A 24,023-nucleotide genomic window follows, 5' to 3' on the forward strand; every position below is an offset into this window, starting at 1 on the left:
TGATAGGTATGATGTGGTACCTCAGAGTTGTTTTAATTATCATTTTCTCTGTCCTTTGAAAAATCTCATTTTCTCCCCTCTCTTCAGATAACTTTTAAAGATATACTTTTAAAGATATGTTTCTAGTCTTCTACTCCTAAACTTCTCTTCTAAACTTGAGACATATATCTCCAGATTTTTATAGGATATAACTACCTAACAGGAATGGTGAGAAAACATCAAGTAGACAAATCTTTTGCCAACCTTGTTACCTTTCCCATAAACTTGTCCTTCCTTATAACTCCAGTGTTCTTATTAGGTGCACCACTAAATCCCTCCTATTTTAAGTCTTGGTGTTCTTATTTCCCCCTCTCTTCACATCTCATGTCCTTTTTGCCTCTCACATCCTTTATAGACTAAAGACTCTTCACAAGTCTTCCAACCAGTCCTTCCTCATACTGCTTCCAGATCTGTCTTTCATATGCATTCATGTGGTCATATCACTCTTCTGCTTTAAAAAATCTCTGGAATCCTGTTATTTACTGTGTGAAATTTAAATTCCTTTCCTTGCATTTCTGGTGTAAGTGAAACCTAGTCAGACTGTATAATCTCTTTAATATGTTGTTGTAGCTTCTTGGCTAATATTTAATATTTTTCTATCAGTTTTAATTATGCATATTGACCTACAATTTCTTTCTCTATTAGATATCTCTCTGGTTTAGGTATCAGAGTCATATTTCTATCATAGGAAGAGTTTGGGCAGATCCCTTTTTCCCTCTTTTTTTTTCAGTTTATGTAATATTGGTATTAATTGTTCTCTGTTTGATAGTTTTTACTTGTTAGTCCATGTTAAGACCCCCAAAGATCTATGCCTGCATGAGATCTTTCTTCCAGGCGCGAATGAATGAGGCGGGAGCAAGGATGGTATGCACTCCATTTATTCTCAGCTAGCTCAGAGTATATATAGGCATTCTACTTCCATGCATGCAAGAAGCTTGTATACACTGTGTGCTGAGCTTACATGCTTGGATGTTACTGCTCTTGCTCAACATAATTGCTGAAGGTCAGTTATTGCTTAAGGGTGGTCCATGAGGTAAGTCATGCAAGACATGACGTCCCAAGAGATTTCTCCCAAGGACACCATGACCCTGATAACCCGAGAGTTCCAAACCCCTTACAAATCCATAGGGTCCTGTCTGTGGCTCATCTGTATTTTCTGTTTCCCTGTAATGGTGCCTGAGAGCTCTCTCTGTTTGTTCTTAATAAATGTTTACTGAATTGAGTAAACATTTACTCACTAGTTGTGTGACTGGGCAAGTTACTTAATGTTACTTGCCTCCCCCTGCACCCACAAAAATAAAGAAAAAGAAAATATGGAATTATCAAGAGAAATAAGGAAGTTTTGAGGCTAGAGTGTTTGGGGGGAAATGGGTTGTTTTGTACAAACTGAGATTATAGTATAAGTGAGATACTGAGGTGGAAATATTTAGCAGGAATTTATAAATGTAGGACTAAAACTAAAATCAGTAATTAGGTATTTATTAAATTTATTCTATGCACTTTGAAGATACAGATGCAAAAAGAAAACTCAAGGAGTTTATATTTTATTGGGGGACACAGTCAGATTATAGAGATACAAAATACCCACAAAGCAAATGGAAGGTCATTTTGTTCAGGAGGATTAAGAAAGGAAACAAGTAGAGGTTGGTTTTCCAGATGAACTCCGAAGGAGGCTAAGAATTCTCACAGGTGAAGATGAGCAAGGAGTGTGTTGAAATAAACATGGATAAGAGATGAAATAACATATTGGAGGAGCAACAAGTAGTTCAATTTGTCTACAGCCTGTATGAGGTCATGACCTACAGTTTAAGATGCACTGAAGGGATCACAAGTGGAAAAAGTTTAAGAAGCCCTGATCTAGACCATGTAGTCTTTGAGAGGAACTACTGTATGGAAAGTTCAATGCAATAGATTGTTACTTTTATTAATGAATTTTGTTATGACAGTTGTGTGGAAATAGGAACTAAAGAAGAATATAATAGTAATTGCACATGGTTTAGTAATATTGATCCTGGCATGGAAGGATTGGTTAATGGAAAGTTTAGGTAGAAAGGTTAAGTGGAAACAGAGGAAAATCATAGATGCCAGGTATCAGAAGGTAGAGAAAAGTTATTCTTAAAATGGCACATCATTGGATCAAGACTAGGTATAAAGGAAAATTAGGCTAGAGCAGAATTTTAGACTTATAAGAATGGCAAAGAATAGAAAGCTAAAGGTCACAATTAAATCAAGGAGAATGTTTAAAAAGAGTAAAAATGTAGAATAATTCGAAGGATCTGATTGTAATCAGAGAGTGGAATCTCAGTTTCAAGATCTTGGAAATGGACTAGTTTCAGATAATATTGTGCCCTGAACTTTGACAACCTTGTCTGTGGTAGAAGTACAATGGAGATCAATCATTCGACAAGTTTTTATTAAGCACCTGGAATGTGTGAAACACTTTGTTAGATGTGGAGGATATGAATGTAGTGAATAAAACAATCCCTACTCTCAAGGAGCTTCTGTTTTATCAGGAGAGACAACAAGAATTTCCTTAAGTACATACAGAATAAACGTTAAAAATACAAAAAAATACAAAATTATTAAATAAAAGGTAATTTGAGAGGGATGGCATTAGCAGATGAGGAGTTTCCAGGAAGAGAGGGTAGTCAGCAGTGTCAAAAGCAGCAGATAATTTTGAAGGCTGAAAAAAAGATTTTAAGAAGGTTATTAAATTTGGCCATTAGGAGATAACTTTGGAGAGAGTCACAAACTAAACTGCAAAGGGTTGAGGAGTGAGTGGAAAGAGAAGTTGAAGCAGTGAGTTTAGACAGCTTTTTCTAGGAGTTTGACTCCCAAGAAGAGATGATAGCTTGAGGGTATGGGAGTATTTAATGAAAAAAAAATGTTTAAGAATGGGGGAGACTTCAGCATGTTTGAAGGCAGCAGGGATAGAATCAATAGTTAAGAGAGAGGTTGAAGATAAGGGTAAGGGGAGAAACAATTGAGGTTATAATCTTCTAGAGAAGATGGGAGTAGATGGCAAATGTAGGTGAGTTGACCTTGGCAAGGAGGAGAGAGACAGAAAGATATCTAGCCATGAGGAAAAGAAAGAACTCACACTGAATGCCTTCACCTTTCTCAATAAAAGGTGGAATCCTCAGTTGAGAGGGGGAGAGAATGAAAGGAAGTAAAGAAGACTTGCAGAAAGAAGGAAAAGTTTTGAAAAATCTTTTCTAGGGAGTGAGATGGAGACCAGCTAGGGAAGAACAAAAAGACGGTATTGCTGCAGTGGTCAAGTTGAAAATGAATGACATGAATTTATAATGTACTTAATAAATATATTTTGTGACTTCTTTTAGCTCAGTTGAATAACAACCAGTTAGGAGTAGAAGAGGCAGATGGTGGGAATAGTCCTGGCTGAGTTTTGGCAAGGAGTGAGTGGTAGAGTTTGGAGGTTCCAAAAACTGTGAGGATGCCTCTTCTAACACCTAACCATCATAATTCCTTGAACCTTCAAATTACTATAATCTCCATATCCATCCTACATCAGCCATTCATCAACATGGCCACACCTTAAAACTTATCAACAACAAAGCCGATTATTGAATCTCCAAGCATCTGAAATTCCTCTATTATCATAGACACCTTTCCCTCTATTTCTCTCACTTTCTTATTCTTAACTCTAAATGGTCCTAAAGCATACCCTAATTGTTCAGGAGATGTTGATTGACTAGTTCTGTGCTAGGAACTGTGAGAGTACAAAAGATAAATTACATGGTCCCTTTCTAAAGGAGATTACCAATCAGTGTGGAGAAATTAATGGAAAACTCTAAAGTCTTCAAATAGATTAATTGAATTTTATTTTCTCTTTCCCCTCCTTATTATGCCCCTTCAAGTAAAAGTCATCATAGTAATAGAACAAAGAAAGAAAAATAGAAAAACAGAAGTAATCTTTTTAAACTAAACTTTATTTAAATATTTTGATACTTCTATCATAGCATAATAGAATTTAACTGTTGAAAGGAAATTTTGAGATAATCTGTTCCAGTTTCCTCATTTTTACAATTTGGGAAACTGTGGCCCAGAGAACTTAAATGCCTTGTTCTAGTTTATTAAGTAAGAGGCAGAACCAGGAAAGGTGCCTATATTTTATTTATTAAAAACCTGGTTTAGTTTATTTCTTTTAAAAAGAAAATCCTATTCAAAATGTTCTTAAAATCTTTAACATTTTAAATTGTTTTTATTAAGAGACAATAATTCCATTATTTTCCTTTTAGAATATAAATCATATGAAACAAATATCTTCAATCACTAACCAAGAACTGAAAATGATGCAAGAAGACCTCAATTTCAAATCTACCGAAATGCAGAAATCACAAAGTACTGCCAGAAATTTAACATCAGGTAAAAACAAATTAATTTTGATACTCTTTCTCCTAACTGATGTGTCAAAGGTAGGACTTAACTCAGGTCTTTCTGGCTGCAAGCCAAGCTCTCCGTCCACTGTGTCATCTTGCCTTTGTACATAGGAATTTATTAATAATATAAAGCATGATTTTATTCCCACTTTATAAGTGCTTCACTGATGCTGGATTTTTCTGTATCAAAAACTCAAAACTGTCTTTTTTGACATAATAGAATTACAGTGAACTTCTTGGTGAAATTAATTTGTTCCATTTGTGAAGATTTGGCTCCAGAGGCCAAGAACCAGAAACCAGATTACCTTTATCTTAAAAGAACTAGGAGCCCATTTGTAAAAATTCTAATTAAAAATTGACATCAAAATATGCAGGACTAGTACTGTAGTAGTTTTGTTTATTGTATGCCTGTTATTAGTTGCATCCATGAGATATGGTTTAGAGTTGGCTGAAGTAGGTAGTAGAGAGGATAGAGGGTTGGCCTTGGAGCCAGGAAGGTCTAAGTTCAAACTCAACTTCAAACAAGTTTCCAGTTTTGCGACCCTGCCCAGGTAGGACACTTTGCATTTCTCAGCATCACCTTCCTATTTGCAAAATTAGTATAATAACATCACCTGCTTCATAGTGTTGTTATAAGGATTACATAAGATAATATATGTAAAGACCTTTGCAAACCTTAAAATACTGTATTAGTATTAGTAGTTACTACTAATAACTAATAATTAATAACTAATTAACAGCCATATTCATAATAGCTAACAGGTATTAATAGTTAAAAGAAAACATACAGGAAGAACTATTTAAAATTTGACAAGTTAAAAATGTACCTAGATTTAAGAAAAAGTTATATGCAAAACTGGTCAAATTTATGCACATCATTCGTGAACTAGACACTATACAGTGCTTAATAAAAATATTTGTTGAGCTGTATTAGTAAAAATTGTATTTGGATACGTTAAGATTCATGATTACATGTAACTAAATATGTTTATTTTTCCTTATCCTTCTATGTTATCTCCAGAGTGTAGGATAGTATATAGTAAGCTTTTAATAATGATTGTTGTTACTTTTGGGGCATTAGGGTTCACCATATTTTCATTAATTTACTTGTTGGAATTATACATCAGGAAATAGAGATGACGAATGACAACTTTGTTGTATATCTGTGATATAGTTAAATATATGTTGTTCTAAATATAAGCAGCATCTCCAAAATAAGATCTCTTTGAAAGATATAAATATTGATATAGATATGAATGAACAATCCCTCTAGGCTCACTTCAGTTGCACTGGTAGATTGAGTCCCCAACAGGTCACTACTACCTCTCCTCTCAGTGTTTTACAGGTAAACCTGTGGGGGTTGCAGGTAGTTTCTAATAGGGTTGAGCTTGAGTGCTCCTTTCCATTGAAGTCTCATTGATTACCAGTCATCCAAATTTGAGTAGTTTTTACAAAGGGATATTTACTGAGATGATATAATAAGGACAGTTGGTACAGAAACATCCTCCAACAATTCTGGGACATAATCCTTTCACATGTACATGCTGAATTTGAAGAAAAGTGTGCTGAATTGTAAAGAGCATGTGTAACAGAGAAGTACTCAGCTCCAGTTTAAAGACAGGTTATATATGTATATATAAGTATGTGTGCATGTATACACATATATATATATATATGTATGTATGTGTGTGTATATGTATATATGTATATGTGTACATACAGTCACACACACACACACATATATTTCAGGAGAGACTATTTTTACCTTTTTGGTATCCCTAGTCTAAGACTTACCCTAGTGCTTGGTACATAGTAGGCATTAAATAAATACTTGTTGAGTTGACTTGTTACTTACATTAATAGGGGTTGAGGTGTTTAAAACACAGCTATTACATAGATAGTGTAAAATCACACTAATTACAAGCTGCACTCAGGTTTTATTCAAACCCGATTTGATAACATAATGTTAGCTGACTCAGTCAGTGCCTAGTAGGTATTGTTAGGCTGAAACAGTGGTGTTTGTTTTTTAAGGCTTTCTTTTTACTTAGAAGGAGAGCTAAACAATTTCTAACTTTTGTTGTTCAAATTCGAAAACTTTTGGTGGAGCAGAACCAAGATGTTTGAGTATAGAAAGCACTCATCTAAGATCCCTCAACATTCCTTTCCAAACAAATTTAAAATAATACCTCAAACCAAATTCTGGAGTGGCAGAGCCAGAAAAAGGTAAGAGAAAATCTTCCATCCCAAGACAATTTGGAAAGTCAGAAAGCGAGATTTGTGCCATGGAAGGGGGTTGGAGACTAGCCTGGAGCCTACACGGATGAAACACCAATGATGGGACTAGCAGTTTTGGAAGTACTTGAGCCAGAGACAGTAAGGGGATCAGGAAAATGATCAGAATGAGAATACAGGAGACCCAGGACCAGACATTGTTTGCAAATCCATTGCCTGCATACTTCTGTGTCATAGTTCAAGAGCAGAGAGAAGCACTTGGTGGTTAAGAGGAAATGGAATCCCTGAGAAATAATAACATTTTTAGTTACAAGGGTCAAGGGTTCAAGGACCCGAAGGAGCAGTATCATTTTTGGTTTCATGGGAGCAAAAGCCCTGAAGAGCAGTATTCATTGCAATCCCAGTGGATCAGGGGACCTCCCAGGGTAAAAATCAGAGTGCCAGCCAGGAAAACAGCAACCACACCTTTCCCCAAATCACACCACCTTGGCAGCACCACAACTTCTAACCCCCCAGAACTAATATGAAAATAGCAGTGCAAAAAAACCTGAAGTTTTAAACAGTGCCTCTCCCTTCTCCATGCCAAGAATAGAGACCAACTTTAATGTTAATTTAAAAATCAAGAAGTGGGGTAGAAAAATGAACAACAACAAAAAAAGAACCTGATCATAAAAAGCTAGTAATCAGGAATCAAATTCAGAAGACAGTGAAGTCAAGCAGTTACAAGCAAAGCCTAAAAACAAAAATCTGAATTGAACACAACAGAAATTCCAGGAAGAGCTAAAAATTATTTTCAAAATCAAATAAGAGTAGTAGATGAAAAGTTAGGTTAGAAAAAATAGAGCAAAGGAAGAAAGTTATGAAAAGACAATTGACAGCTTTGTAAAGGAGTCACAAAAAGTACTCTAGGAAACAGTGTATTAAAAACCAAAATTGGCCAAATAGAAAAAGAGGTTCACAGTTCACTAATGAAAATAACTGCTTAAAAGCCAGAATTGGCCAAATAAGATATACAAAAGCTAACTAAGAAAGAAAATAATTTCTTAAAAATTAGAATTGAGCAACTGGAAGCTAGTGACTTCATGAGACATCAAGAAAGAATAAAACAGTCAAAAGAATGAAAAAATGGAACAAAAGGTGAAATAGATTGAGGAGAGATAATATTGGACTAACTGAAAGCCATGATTAAAGATCCTAGATATCATATTTCAAAAAATTATCAAGGAAAACTACCCCAATATCCTAGCACCAATGGGCAAAATCAAAACTGAAAAGATTTACCGATTACCACCTGAAAGATGTCCCAAAATGAAAACTCCCAGGAATATTATAGCAAATTACAGAACTCCCAGGTCAAAGAGAAAATTCTTCAAGAAGTCAGAAAAAAACCATTCAAATATCATTGAACCACAGTAAGGATCACATAATCTTTAGCAACTAACATGTTAAAAGAATGGGTTGGAATTTGATATTCTGAAGACAAAAGAGCTGGAATTGCAACCAAGAATAACTACCTCTATTTCCAAGGCAATATTCACAGCACTGGTGGTAACTATGAAGGAACTCTCCATATAGAAGGCAGAAGGAAAACATTTATTCAAATACCAGAAAGCCAAATCCATCATAGCAGCCAAGAAGTCAATATACGTTAGCACTGCAGGACACAAAGTCATTCCCAAGCCTCCCCACTCTGCTGGGGCCTTCCCACAAACAAACAAACACTCATGAACTTAGCTCTCTGCTTGCCTGTGTCCTCTCTCCACCTTAACTGCTCTCACTCATTTCCTTTCAGTTTTGCTCCACTCTTCCTGTTCTACCTGTTCAGCCAGCTCCTCCCACCACATGTGACTTAGACTTCCATGTGATTCAAGCAGGTCACATGGGCCTATTAATGAACAGGAAAGATCTTCTCATTTAAATTACCATCACATTCAGCCCCAAGATCTTTTTTATTCATTATATAGGTTGGTGGGGCAACTGGTATCAATAGAACTTTAACAGGGATAACAGAAAATAAGCATATAATACAATATCATAGGGAAATGGTGTCAACAGAACTTTACAACAATATAACAGGGATCACACAAAATGAGCACATAAAACAATATCTTAGGGTGGGACTTGAGCACCATTATTCCCCCTTCGAATGTATGGGGCACAAAATCTTGGGGTAAGGGGTGAAGGTCTCATCTTCCCTAACTACTTCCTGTTGAGATTGGACCTAGAGATGTCCTTGGTGCAGGAGGTCCCATTTGAGGGGGTCAGTTCTTTAACTGGCATCCAGAGATTGTCAACACCATGTCCAGGGTTGACACATCACATTCATGGACAGGAGGTGACATGTGGCTTAAGCAATCAGATATCTGCAGGTGGAGGGTACTAAACCTGCAGAAAACAAATCTAGCAAACAGTTTAACAGACAAAAAGCCAAAAAGAAACAAGGAGACAGTAACCAGAAGCAGGGTAGATGTAAAGTCAGCCCTATATCTATGCTTCTGGAGTCCATGAACCCACTATTATAGCCTCATTCACGGTAGAAAATATGAGTTAAGGGTACAATTTGGTAATCATCTTCTCTTGAATAAACAACAGTTACAGTGTTATTTTTCCCATGTACTATAATTTCTGCAGCCTTTGGAACATTGTCTGGCTTCCATTTTACCCATATATTAGCTTCCAATTTTATTCTATCAGTAGAACCTAATCCTTCAGTTCCTCAGCTAGTTATTTTGGAAGGAGGGTCAGTTTCTACAAGGGGTATTGTTTCACAAGGAATAATATTCACTTGAACTAATCTATCATTTTTACAAAACTGTATCAGTTCTTTATCTAAATTTTGGAATGTCACAAGAATTTCTCCTAAATAATTAGAGTCTGTCACTCCAGCTAATACATGTATTCCTTGAGCTGCTGATCCAGGTTTAGGTAATATCTGTACAAAATGATTTTGGGGGATTCTCATACATCTTCCAGTAGATATTTTCCTTATTTCTTTTCTATCCAAACTAAAGTTCTCTAAATGATGTAAATCATATCCTGCCAAACCAAGTGTCCCTGGTTAGAGTGCTAGTACACCTGACCTCACAGTCCAGTACTCAATATTTGGGATCTTAGGTGTTTGTTGTTTTCTGATTTGCAGATTTGGAGTTATCATACTGGCTAGTGGTGCACTTCCTCCTAATAGTCTATTATTCAAATTACATAAAGCAGTGAACAAATTATCTTTCCAATGTTGATAAGAATTATTAAAACTTAACTTCCTTAACTGTTCTTTCAATAATCTGTTAATTCTTTCAGTTAACCCAGACGCTTGTGGATAATACACATTATCTCTTCATTTCATTATGTTTTCAATGTGACCCATTGTCACTTTGAATCTTCATTGGGGTTCCTTAATAAAGACTTATGATGTTTAGAGTTTTACAGGTATTTTTCTGGGTTGCATTCTTATAGGGACAAACCACTAGTACACCTGAATAGGTGTCAACACAAGTACATATAAATTTGCATCCTTTATCTTGGAGGTAGGGATCCAGTATTATCTCTTTGCCAAATTTGGGCTGGTACTTTTCCTCTTGCTACCTCTCCAGTTACTACCCGAGGAACAGTTCATTTCTTTTCCAACTGACATATATAACATTCTTCTTTGCTGGTACCAGATCATCAGTTGGTGTCAGAGTAGGGACAATATGTTGAGTAGTAATCCTTGCTAGTCGATCAGCATGTACATTGTATTCACATTCTGGCATAGTGAGGACCACATGAGCATCTATATGAAAAACTGACAAATTAGTAAGCAAAGACATGTCACATATATCTTCCCAGATTTGTTTGCCATGAATTTCCCAATTTTGATTTTTTCCACATGGGCATCCATGTAATTAATCCATTAGTTACTGCCCATGAATCAGTGAATATATGGCACTGTCCTCCTTGTTCTGTTTTGATAGCTTGGTGTACTGCCATAATTTCAGCATATTGACTACTTCTACCTATCACAGTACATTGCTGACAGGCTACCAACTTTCCAATGTCTTTTGTGTCTCAAATATTTTGCTGTTCCATCAGTAAACCATGCATATCTCTTTTGTTCTTCACTTAATCCATCATATCCTTCATTCCATTTTACCAAGGACTGTACCAGCTGTTGCTTTGGTTCAGGGGGTGTATCATTTCCCTCAGCATCTATGTTTGCTATAGATTCATGTAAAGCAGAAACTCTACTTTTGCCTGCTTTAGATCTATTTATAATATACCATTTCCATTTAATTACACTAGACTCTTGAGTATGTCCAATTCTGTGAGAAGCTGGGGTACTCATTACCCCAGGTCATAATTGGGATTCTAGACCTTAATATTACCTCATGGCCCAAAGTCAATTGTTCAGTCTCTACCAAAGCCCAATCAATATGCAGCTAACAACTGCTTTTGAAAAGGGGTATATTGAATTCCGAATGCAGGGAGTTTCCTAGACCAAAATCCTAAGGGTACATTTCGGCTTTGTTAATTTTGCCATAAACTCTGGTTTGCATATTCATTCTGTACAGTCACTTTTCATTCCACCAGGCCACTTTTCATAGATCATAAATCTAGGGCCAATTGTATGGTGGCCTTTACTTCTTCAAAAGCTTTACTATATTCAAGTCCCCAGTGAAATTCCTATTTTTTCCTAGTAACCTTATATAAGTGTTTCAAAATTTGTCCTAGATTCGGTATGTGATGTTGCCAATCTCCAAATAATCCTATAAAATTTGGGGCCTCTTTCTTGTTGGTGAGGATGGGAAAATCCTGAATTTTTTATTGGATTTGTGGGAGAATCTCTCTCAGCCACTTATTCCATTATATACCCCAAAATTTTACGATTTGAGCCATTCCTTGATGCCCTTTGCTTGGCTAATTTCTCACCCTTTGATTTTCATATTCTCAATTAAAAGCATCAAAATCTTCTCCTCTTCTTTTACATTTTTGCCCTGTATCATAATATCATCTATGTAGTGAGTGAGCTATACACCAGGTAGCTCTAATTCATCTAAATGTTCAACCACAATCTTATGACAAATATTGGGGCTATGCAGATGTTCTTGTGGCAAGTGTGTGAAAAAGCATATTGTTGGCCCTGCCAAGTGAAAACTTGTTTCTAATCTATTGGGATAATAAAGAAAGCATTGGCTAAATCATTAACTGCATGCCAAGTCCCATCATATTTCTGGATTCTTTCTATTAAGGTAATGGTATCAGAAACAGCAGCATACAAGGGGAAGAATGACCTTATTCAATTGTGTGTAATCCACTATCATCCTCCATGTACCATCTGAGTTTTGTGCTGGCCAGACAAGGTTGTTCCATTAGGTGGTTGTAGGGACTAACACTTTTGCCTCAACATATTCTTTTATAGTACTGGTAACGTCATCTTATCCACCTGGCATATAATACTACTTTAAAATAATTCCTTTAGAAGGTTCAGGTAAAGTGATGGAGTCCATTTTTATTTTACCCACTAAAACTATATTAATTCCTATCATCTTTAATGCAAATTGGTATCTCCTCTCAGATAAATTTAGAGTCGTACTTCACAATATATCTATTCCAATGATGTATTCAGGAATGGGCACAATTACCACAGTATATTCTTTCTTAGGTAACTGTCGAATTATCATCATTACTTTGACTTGTGTGTCTGATATTTCAGCCCCCTTTCAGTCCTGTGATGGTAATAGAAGTTCTGTGTTTAAACTTCTCAGGTTTCCATTTATAAGGGAGGCCTCTGTCCCAGTATCTATTAATGCCCTGGTTACAGTATTTGATCCATTTTTCCAATATATGGTCAGACTGACTTCACATCTGTGTATTTCTCTAATCTGAGCGGGGGCTCAGCCAATTTCCCATTCTCCCTGAAGGTGTGACAAACTTTGACACAAAGATTCAGGAGGTTTTGTAGGCTGTAGTTCTCTTCTCTATTCTGTCTAGTATCAAGCCCCTTTTCTCAGTACATTTTGTATAGTTCATCAGTTGGAATACCATCTATGCTTCCAAAATCTACCCCTGCTGTCAATAGAGCAGTAAATAATTCATTTTTTGTTGATCTATTCTGACTTTGAATCCTCTGGCTATTTATTTTTTTCTCTCAAGGAAATTTTTCTTTTCCCAGTCCCCTAAGTCTTGTGATTGTGGTATCTTTTTCAGGCAACTTATTGGAGTCTAAACTAGGTGTTTGTAAGCAAGGAGCTGTCTTCACTATTGTATTCCTATAGGAAACTGCTAAGGGTGTTTCATAGTATGCATGTGCATTTCTAATCATTATGGCTATCTTCATGACCTCCTCCTTTAACTTTCTTATACAGTCCCTAAGGGAATACGAAGGTCTGTCTCCACTAGGCCACCTAGAATCAGTAAGATACTGCTTACTGCATCCTTCTGCAGCCAAAGCTAACAGATTAGTTTTGTTGTTACCTCCTTGCATATTGTAATCTCCAAAGGCTTACTGTACAAAAGGATTCTGATACCTATAAATTTCAAGCAGTCCATGCCATCTATCGATCCTCTTCCAGATCCTTCATCACTGATTCTCACCATCCAAGATATCAATGGTTCTCCTGCCCTTTTGGTGAACCACCTCAAAATATCAGTGACCTCCTGCTGAGTAAAATCCTCAGTTATGTCCCTAAACACTGTCCCCTGCTTTTTTCTCTTGTTTTGCCTTAGTATGGGGTGAACTTTGGCCTCACAAGTCTCCCCTGCAACATTGTTTCACTTTCCAACTCTGACTTAGTTATATTTTCCACCTATGCACTTTCCTGGCAGTCGTCACCATGGCAACTAGCCTGGCTCTATACAAAGGTTGTATGCACACTCCTTTTGCCAGCCTTCCACATCTTGGTTAAATGAACAGCCTTTTCTTCTACCTGATACTCCTCAGCTAGCTCATTTAAAGGAGAGCCTGAACACTGAGAATTCCCATGTAAACTAGCTAACTCTTTTTCCATCTGATTTTTTTTTTTCCTTCAGCAGCTCATCTCTGCTTTTACACATAATATGGTAACTTGTTAATAAAAACCAGGCTGTCCAACACAAGCCTACCAGCTCTTTCCCTGGTTTTATTGGTATTCTTTGCAAACATCTTTCCAAGTCTCTAGGTTCCCCCTCCTGTAGACTTGGTTCCCAGCTTTCACAAGGTCCAGTGCTTTTAGCTCATTTCCTTGGTAGGGAGAAATACTGTAAATCCTCCCATCCTGGGATATCTGTTTCTTCCTCTAAATCCTTTCCATCTGTGATTAGAGATTTTATACTCCGTAGCCCTGTTCGTGACTCCAAATGTATCATTCACAGCACTGCTGGTAACTATGAATATGCCAACATAGTTCTCAATTTCAAAGTATAAGTCTCTCCATGTAGAAGACAGAAGAAAAACATTTATTTAGACATCAGAAAGGCAAATCTCAAAACCAGAAAGTCAAATCCATCATAGTAGCTGAGAAGTCAAAACACATTAGCACTGCAGGGAACAAAGCCATTCTCAAGCTTCCCCCCACCCCCAGGGCCTTCCCACAAACAAACAGGAGCCTAGCTGTCTACCTGCCTATGTCCTCTCTCTCCCCACAATTGCTCTCACTCACATCCTCTCAGTTCTGCTCCACCCTTCATGTTCCACCCATTCATCAAGCTCCTCCTACTACATGTAACTCAGGATTCCATGAGATTTAAGCATGTCACATGGGTCTATTAATGAATGGGAAAGATCTTCCCATTTAAATTATCATTATACTACTTAGCAAAACTGAATATAATCCTTTAGAGATAAGATGGATATTTAATGAAATAGAGGACTTTCAAGTGTTCCTGATAAAAAGATCAAAACTGAATAGAAAATCTGACTTTCAAACACAAGACTCAAGAGAAGCATCAAAGATGCAAGAGAAATCATAAAGGACTCCATAAGATTAAGCTGTTTATATTTCTCTGTGGGAAGATCATATATATAACTTCTGAGAACTTTATCATTATTCATGCAGTTAGAAATATTCCACATAGATGGTGGAATGGGAGTGAGATGATTATGTTAAGATGACTTTTAAAAAGTGGATGGATGAGAAAGAGGGATTTCCTGGGAGAAAGGTAATGGAAGAAGAAGATATAAAATGAATGATTTTGATTACATGAAATAAAAGACTTTTTCACACGAAAATTTAATGCAGCCAAAATTGGAAGGAAAACAGAAAACTGGGAGAAAACAAATTTCTCTCATAAAAGTTTCATGTCTAAAATATGTATGAAACTGAACCAACTTTATAAAAATATGAGTCATTCCCCAGTTGATAAATGGTCAAAGGATATGAACAGGCAGTTTTCAGAAGAAGACATCGAAGTTCAATAGTCACACCAAAAAAAAAAAATGCTCCAAATCACTATTCATTAGAGAAATTCAAATTTAGATAACTTTGAGATACCCCCTCACACCTATCAGATTGGCTAACATGACAGAAACTGAAAATTACAGATGTGAGAGAGGATGTGGAAAAATTGGGACTCTAATGTATTTTAGGTAGAGTTATGAACTAGTCCAGCCATTCTGGAGAATAAATTGGAACTGTACCCAAGTGCTTTACACCCTCTGACCCAGCTATACCACTACTAGGTCTTTATAGGGTCTATTTGTACAAAAATATTTATAGCAACTCCTTTTGTTCTAGCAGAGAATTGGAAATTGAGGGGGTACCCATTAATTGGAAAGTGACTCAACAAGTTGAAATATATTATTGTGATGAAGTACTGTTGTGCTTTAAGAAATGAGGAGCAGGGGCTCTTGAGAACCGAGGCGTACTTCACATTTCTTCACCAGAAAAAGCAACCAAACTGCTAACAGCCCTAAGCCACTGAGATTTTCAGAATGACTGACACTCCTGATGCTGTCCCTAATTTTGAAGAGATGTTTGGCACTCGATTCACAGACGATGATGCAGAGTATCAAGAATAACTGAAACACCCTGCAGACTCCCCTCCAGTTGTTGAAGAGTGGAATAATAGATCTAGTGGTAACCAAAGAAACAGAGGCAGTTGGTTGCAAGATAACAGACACTTTCGAGGAAGGGATGGCAGGTGGCGTTGGCCAAGTGACAACAGATCTAATCAGTGGCATGGAAGACCCTGGGGAAATAACTATCAGCAGCATAGACAAGAGCCTTACTATCATCATCAGTATGGACAGTATGATTACAATCAGCGGCCTCCTTATGGCTACTATTAATGTTGGCAGCCATCAAGTCAAAGCAATCACATTCTCTTCTATGTCAGAAGCTTGTCTGTTTCCTCTGTTTGGTCATGGTTTATTTTGTATAGAAAATATTAGGCAACTTGAGGCTGTCATGTACAAATAAACTAGAAAGAAGTGATGGTAACTAGGAATGATAAATCCTATAGAGAAGTTATAGACTACATTGTTCAACTTCTACCTCAGATTCATCTTTTTTTCGTATTTTGTTAATGCTTTGAATTTCATGTATTTTCCACACAAGGGTGCCAGTAGTCATGTTTGTAACACAGACATAATTAGGATTAAGAAAAACATTTCTGTAAACATGGATGTGATTATTTCTGGAATTTTGCAGACTTTAATGAAGTAATTCACCAAGAGACAGTTATATTTGACTTGCAAAGTATCATGTTAACAGCAACTGAAAACATAATTGATTTGCCTTTGATTTGACTCTGATGATTTCAAAATAATAACTGTATTATGTGAATGCCTATTTTAAAGGTGTGAGTTCTATACTAGTAACAAAAGGAAGGCAAGAATAAAAATGTAAAATAAGCAAGGAATTTTTATTTTTGGATTAAGTGGGTGTAGAACTGATTTTTTTGCATTATATTGTAGTATGACTTTGCTAGTAGGTGGTGGCGGGCAGGAGAGAGAGATCCTTCCCATTCATTTAAAAACAGGGATTGAAATTCAAGTGCAGTTCCTACGCTTAAACCTATTACTTTCAGCCCTTTCTTTCCAATCAGTATATAAAACATAACTCAATATTTTGGCTCTATTTTTTTAGAGATATGATAGCTTAGACTTATTTTACATTGTTTTATTCTTTACCAAACATGAAACCTGCTGTATCTTGTATAAACACAGTAATTGTGTGAATTTTTAAAAAAATCTTTTCTCTATTTTTATAACTCCAATATGATGGCTATTATAATTACTTTTTATTCAAAGAAAATCGTTACTGTTTAACCTCACTCTTAAGTTTTGGGTTATTAACTCTTAATAATTTGCCCTTTGTTATATCCTGCCTAGTAAAAGGAATTTCGGTATAGTGGAAAAAGCATTCCATTTTTAAGCCTTGAGCATTTAAGCTCAAATCCTGGCTCTCATGGACTGAACTTGAGCAGTTCTCTTTAAACTCTTTTGACCGCAGAAATCCCTGTCTGTAAAATGAATTCTCTGAGGTTCCTTCCAGCTCTCAATCCTATGATCTAATAAGAGTAGTATTTTGATCCTAAGATTGTCTTGAATATTTTGTGGGAAAGGAGTTACTTTGTTGAAGTAGAAGTGTTATTAAAGGATATGATCCATCTTAGTGTGAATGAGGGCATTGCAGTGACAATTAAATCTTTTAGGGGATTGATATCTTCCATCGTGGAATTTCCACCTTAATAACCTTCTCATACTGTTTTCTCTCTCATAGTGAAGGAGTCTGCCTTCTCCAAGTATCACTCTCCCTCCTATTCCCAGAAACCTATGTATCTTATTCCCTTAAAAAAAAAAAAGTGTTAGCTGCTGTGCTGAAAGATGAAGTAATTTACCATAGGGTGTAAATGACTGGTAAAGAATAATGAGTTACAAGAAGTATTTATATTTCAAGGGGGGAAAAACTCTTGGGAATTAAAATCTTGGGAATTTTAGGCCCCATGGCTGGGAGAGAGTCAGAGAGGTAGGAGATAAGACCCTCCCTATGCTCCACAAACCATACCATTGTAAGCAAATGTTTATTCTACTTACATATATGTAAAGCCATTCCTGAACATGACATTCAATAAAAATAAATCTTGATAATAAAAAAAAGAAATGACAAGCAGGATGGTTTAAAAAAAGAGGCGGGGAGAGATTTATGTTAACTGAGGCAGTAAAATGAGCAGAACCAGGAGAATATTGTACACAATAACAGCATTATGGTAAGAATGATCAACTGTGAAAGACTCAGCTACTCTGATGAAGATAGTGATCCAAGACAATTCCAAAGGAACTATGATGAAAAATGCTATCCACTGCTAGAAAGAGAGCTGGTGAACTGTAATGCAGATTGAAGCGTTCTTTTTTTTACTTTGTTTTTCTTCATTTGTATGTGTGTGTGTGTTTTCTTTTGCAACACTGCTAATATGGAAATATGGTTTGCCTTACTTCACATGTGTAATTGATATTAAATGACTTGCCTTTTCAAGAAAGGGAGAAGGGAAGGAGGGAGGGGATTTAGAACTCATTTTTTTACATTAAAAATTTTACATGTAAATGGGAAATAGTGAAAAATTATGATTAAAAAATAAAACCCTTTTTTATTGTTGGTATATTTCAGACATATTATACCATCAGGTTGTTGAATTATTTTAAAACTTCAACCAGTGTCACTATTAAACTAAACTATTGTCAATTTTCTGATGACCAACTAAGTAATTTAGCAAGGGGAATTCATCCTGTCATAGTTATTCAGGAAAAAATAATACTAAATAGAAAAAAAGTCCACCAACATCAACCAAATTCAGCATTCAAAAACATACCCAGATATCTGTCTATATTCCTTCACTTTTACTTTCCTTTGAAAATCTAGCAATTGTATTTCCCTGATTTCATGAGGTTAAGAATGAATATGTGGCACAATGTGAGCATCCTTATTTACTTCTGTGATTTAAAAAAAAAAAATCTTTACTAGGAATTATCCCTTAATAAGATCTTTGGGTACTGACCTTTACATATAATTTATCCACCTACTCAGTTGACATTTTCATTGTTAATTGTAATTTTAACTATGTATGTACGTGCATGTGTGTGTGTGTGTGTGTGTGTGTGTGTGTGTGTGTGTATGTATCACATATATGTATTCATTTTTCCTTCTGGAAATTTCCCGAATCTTCTAGTTACAATAAGATATTTATAATAAACAGCATCCATTTTTCAGGGGTAATGGATTATACACTCCAATTTTTGGAATGTTTGCCAAACATAATAAGAAATCATCCCCCTGTGGCTGAAATAAGGGATTCTCTTATTTTCCCTAGTGTACTGCATTAATAGAGGTAAGCTGTCTGTCAGCTACAGCTTTCATTTATATTTTTAGAAAGGCAACTTCAGAGAGTAAACAAATATGCTGATGGCATTGTTTCTCAGAAACGTTTCACTGGGTCAGAATAGTTTGGTCTCATATTTTGCTACTGTGAACACACTGCTTGCTAAACTCTGCAATTTCATTGCATATCAGAAGGAACTTGACTGCATCCTCTTCCTGTCTCTTCCCCTGAAGGACCTTTTTTGCTTTTAATTGAAATTGTTGTTAAAGGAAGATAAACTTTACCCTATACTAACCAATTATTTTCCCCTTTTCTATAAAAAGACTAGGTTGGATGGTTCTTAAATTTATTGTACAATGTACCTTTAAATTAGTCATGCAGTTGTTTGTTGTTGTTCAATCATTTCAGTCATGTCTGACTCCTTTATGACCCCTTTGGGGTTTGCTGGGCAAAGGTACTGGAGTGGTTTGCCATTTCCTTCTCCAGCTCATTTTACAGATGAGAAAACTGAGGTAAACAGGGTTAAATGACTTGCCCAGGGTCACACAGTTAGTATCCTAGGCCATATTTGAACTCAGGAAGATGAGTCTTACTGATTCCTGGCCTGACACTCTATGTAACACACCTCTTAAATAAAGCTAAGTTTTCACTAACCTATAAAAATTCCCAGTTGCTTAATCCACTCCTTGTCCTATTCATGATCATTTTGAGTTTCACTAATCATTTAGGTTCTTGTTCCTTCTCCCCATCCCCATCTCCTTCCTATTCATAATTTGAGAATGATACATTATAATTCACCTTAAATTTCTTTTTAATTTTCTTAAATGGAAAATAGGTATTTCCTTTTTCATCTTATTGATAGGATTGATATTCTGCCACAATGTTTTTTTCACTATGGATTTATGATGTTGGTTGAGTCTTAAGAAGCTTTGGAGAGGTAAGGGCGGAAAATATTTAAGAGATACAGTTTTAATGAAACCAACTTTAAAAAATAGTTTTGGTAGTGCTGTATTCATTTTTTTCTGAGTATGATTAAGAAAATGTAATTATAAGCAAACAGATTTTTTTCTTTTCATATTGAACCCCAATTACAGTGCACTGGCTATATGATCTTGGATAAGTCACATAACTACTTCTCAGTATTCCCGTTCAACTCCCCAGGATTATAAATTGCAGAGAACTTACTAATTTGTATTGCCACAAAGGGATTTCCTCATTGGAGTTCAAAAACCATTGAAATCACATATCTGTATCCCGTCCTTGTCTTTCCACCTCCTGCAAGGAAAGAGAGGTGCACAATTCTTGCCCATGATGAATTTTTAATACAACAGTGTCTTGCCTGGATATTTTTAATTGGTAATAATTCATACCATACTTATAGTAACTTAAGTGTACCCTAAGGTTTTGTCCTTGTCCCTCTTCTCAACTTTTTTACCCCCTTTTTCTTGGCAATGTCACCAGTATTTATGGGTTCATTCATCAGCTGTATATAGATAATGCAAATCTATATACGTAGTCCAGACCTCCAGAACTCAGTCTTGCATCACCAACTTCTGCTAGACATATACCTAAATGTCCCATCATCATCTCAAATTCCACATTTGAAATGCCTTATTTCCCCTCATTTATGTGCCCATCCTAGAAACTTTTCTATTTATGTTGAGTACCACTATTGTTTTAACAACCACCATTATGCCCAATTCTTCACTCTCCCTCACTCAATCCAATTAATGACCAAGTGTTATCAGTTCAACCTCCAGTGTATCTCTCTCATCCCTTTCTCTTCTGTCACACAGGCACCACCCAAGTTTAGCCCTCATCACCTCTTGCCTCGCAGTAGTCTTATAAATAGTCTTACTTTCTCTCTCTAGTCTTTCCCTTTTTCTGTCCTGCACACAAGTTGTCAAAATGTTTCCTCAAGCACAGGTCATTCCTGTCTCAAGAATCTATAGTAGCACCTGCTTGCCTCTATGATAAAATATAAACTCCTCAACCAGGCATTTAAAACCCCTTACAGTCTGGCTCCAATCTCTATTTCCAGATTAATTTTCTATTACTGTCCTTGAAATACTCTGTTCTAGCCTATAGCTCTGGAGGAGAAAGTGAGGCTGGGACTTCACACAGCCCTCCCTCACTTAAACTCAGTTGACTAGCAAGTCATGGCATCATCTTCCTGATGTCATGGTCCTCTTCGAGAACGAAGGACAAACCACAACCTCTGTTCTAGCCATACTGGCTTATCTATGAAGTTGGCATTCCATTTCCCCATCCCCCCATGTCTTGAATGATTTCCCTCACCTGTGCCTCTTAGAATTCTTATCTTTAAGTTCTGACATGTGGGAAGCATTTCCTGATCCTCTAACTTTTGAGTATTATCTCCTTTCTGAAATTATCTTAGTTGTGCTTCTTTTTTGTTAAGTTTTATCTCCCAATAAAATATAAAGACATGCTTGTTAAAATTAATAAAATTGAATCAAACCATTTGTTTAATATATAAATAAGACTTTATTATAACATTTAGTTTACTAATTATTTCTATGACTAATGTTGCATCTTAGCTGCACTTGACTTCCTATAAGAGAATTCCCTATTATAAGTTTAGATTTATATAAATATTGCAAAATCTAATATTTAAAAAAACCAGTTAATTGATAAGCAAGTTCTTCTGAAAACATAGGAAAATTTTATTTGGGACTTAAAAATATAAAAGTAATCAAATAAATCTTTTAAAAAGCATCAATATGTAGAAAAATCTTTTCAAGAATTTAAACTATTTCTACTGTCTTAATCTAATTCTTTTTAATTCACTACTTTTGAATAATGTCAAAGTAGTTTTTAAATTATCCTTTAATTACCTTTCCCATCATTCTCTTTCTTTAACAGTGTCAAAAAGGGATATTTTATAGGAACATTTAATTCCTCTCCATGACATAATTCATAAAAGATTAAAGATGCAATTCAAACATTATTAGGATCCTTTAGCTTGTTATGGATCTATTATCTATAGACTTATTTAAAGTGTTCTTGAATGCATTTATATTTTCAATACATGTTATCTCTTGAATTAGTATATACCACATAGTACTTTTCACATGATAGTAATTGCCATTTATACAGACAATTTATAAAATGCCTTAAATACTTTTTAAATGTTTACTCTTCAAAACAAAGCCATACTATAAGATAGCTTAATTATTCTCAATTTATATGTAAGAAAATTGAAGGTTGGAGGCTTCCACAACTTGCTCAAATTAAATTGTAAGTGGCAGAGCTGAACTGAGCCCAAGTTTTCTAATTCCAAATCCACTTATTCTCTAACTGCTTAATGTGAAGAGAAAAAAATTTTATCATTATACCTTTTTTATGGAATGAAGAGTTCTAATTATTTTTTTATGTTCTGGGGAAATTTTTGGGCTACCAGTTTTCTGGATTTTTTTGTTTTTTGTGTTTTGTTTTTCACATGAGAAACAGCATGGTCCAGGAGAAAGAGCACTGACTCTGAAGTCAGAAGACCTAAGTTCAAATATTTCCTCTGCCCCTTACTACTTTTGTGACCTTGAGCAACTCACTTAACTTCCCTGGGTCTCAGTCTCCACATTTGTAAAATGAAGGGGTTGGACTAGATCCCTTCTAACCCTTGATCCTTGATCTTTGTTTAGGTGTGTCGGATGATAATGAGTGTTACATCCCAGGTACAATGCTCTTTTTTTCTTTCTGATAATACCCAGACTTTTTTGGCTTTGGGGACTTTCACAGTGCATCTGAGTTGGATCTTTAGGCTACATTTTAAAGTAACTCCATGATCCCTTTCCTGGGTCAACTCCATCTAGTTCTGACAAACAGTTAAGCATCTTTTCTGTATTGGGTGCATGGATATAATACTTTTTTTTTAATGACACAATTCTTACATTTGGAAGAGTATACAAAGGCATAAGACTTACACAGATGATTAGAATTCATATGAATAGGATAGATAAAACAAAGGCATTTGAGATTAGTAGAAGTAACAGGTAGAGAAGGATTTATGGAGTGTTTCATTAATTAGTCTGTAACTGTGTGCCAAGCACTGTGCTGAATGGTTGAAAAGAAAGGGAAAGACAACTTGCAGACAACTATTTCCAGTTCTTCATATCACACATTAAGAACTGAGATCCAAAAATAGCATTGCCTTTATCACTGTGGACAGCTTCTGGATTTTTGTGATCCTGCTTTCTTTTGGTTCCCTTCCTGACTGTCTAGCCTTGTCTTCTTAGTCTGCTTTGGCAAATCTTTCATGTCACCAGGCCTCTCTCCCTTTTATGGGTATATCCCCAAGGCCCTCTTCTTTTCTCTTTCCACTCCTTTTTCTTTTTGGTGACCTCATTAATTTCTATGTATGTAATGATTGTCTTTGTAATAGTGACTCTTAATTACATATCTGTGCTTAAAGGAATTTATGAGTTTTTCCCAACAAGGGGAGAAAGGGATCTCTAAGCACTCAGAAGCTATGTTATCCCTTTCCTTATCACATGCTCTAAGCTGGAGTCCACTTTCTCCTGGACTCTGTATATATTGGTGAGAGAATGTGTGCCATACTTACGGGGAGGATGTTTTGTATCAATTACTCTTTATATATACATACATATATATATATATATATATATATATATATATATATATATATATATATATATATATATATATATATATATATATATATATATATCACCTTAGTGAATATACCATTTTAAAAACTAATTCCATCTGCCTGATTAATTGATATCAACTGATAATCATGTTGGATCTTGGCAGGTACAGGATCAAATAAATAAGTAAATAAAACACCCACCAACCTCTCAGGTTTAATCCCTAGAACCTTGAGGAGAACTACAATTCTGGGGACCTGATTCATCCCAAGAATACACGTGTGAGTTGGGATAATCTCCACAAAGGCTGCATTATACTCATATGTATACATTTTTTTCACTTGTAAAATGTAAGCTCCTTGAGAACAAAGATTTTTTTTTGTCTTCATATCTCCAAATGCAACATAATGCCTAATATAAAGTAGGTGCTTAATCAGTTTTTATTGATGAGAATTGT

The 24,023-nt window shown here is 35.7% G+C and overlaps 1 protein-coding gene and 1 pseudogene across 3 annotated transcripts in view; both read left to right on the forward strand.

Annotated features, from left to right (window-relative positions):
* The window catches only part of IFT74 (intraflagellar transport 74), a 161,048-nt gene that overhangs the window by 116,656 nt on the left and 20,369 nt on the right, over positions 1 to 24,023 (forward strand). For all 3 annotated transcript variants that reach the window (XM_072612407.1, XM_072612390.1, XM_072612399.1), the window contains exon 16: positions 4,299 to 4,425. In XM_072612407.1, the coding sequence (XP_072468508.1) occupies positions 4,299 to 4,425 (127 nt within the window). The remainder of the gene's footprint in view (positions 1 to 4,298; positions 4,426 to 24,023) is intronic.
* On the forward strand, positions 15,459 to 15,986 carry LOC140505928 (RNA guanine-N7 methyltransferase-activating subunit-like protein; annotated as a pseudogene).

The sequence above is a fragment of the Notamacropus eugenii genome, chromosome 1 (assembly GCF_028372415.1).
Source record: "Notamacropus eugenii isolate mMacEug1 chromosome 1, mMacEug1.pri_v2, whole genome shotgun sequence".
NCBI lineage: Eukaryota > Metazoa > Chordata > Mammalia > Diprotodontia > Macropodidae > Notamacropus > Notamacropus eugenii.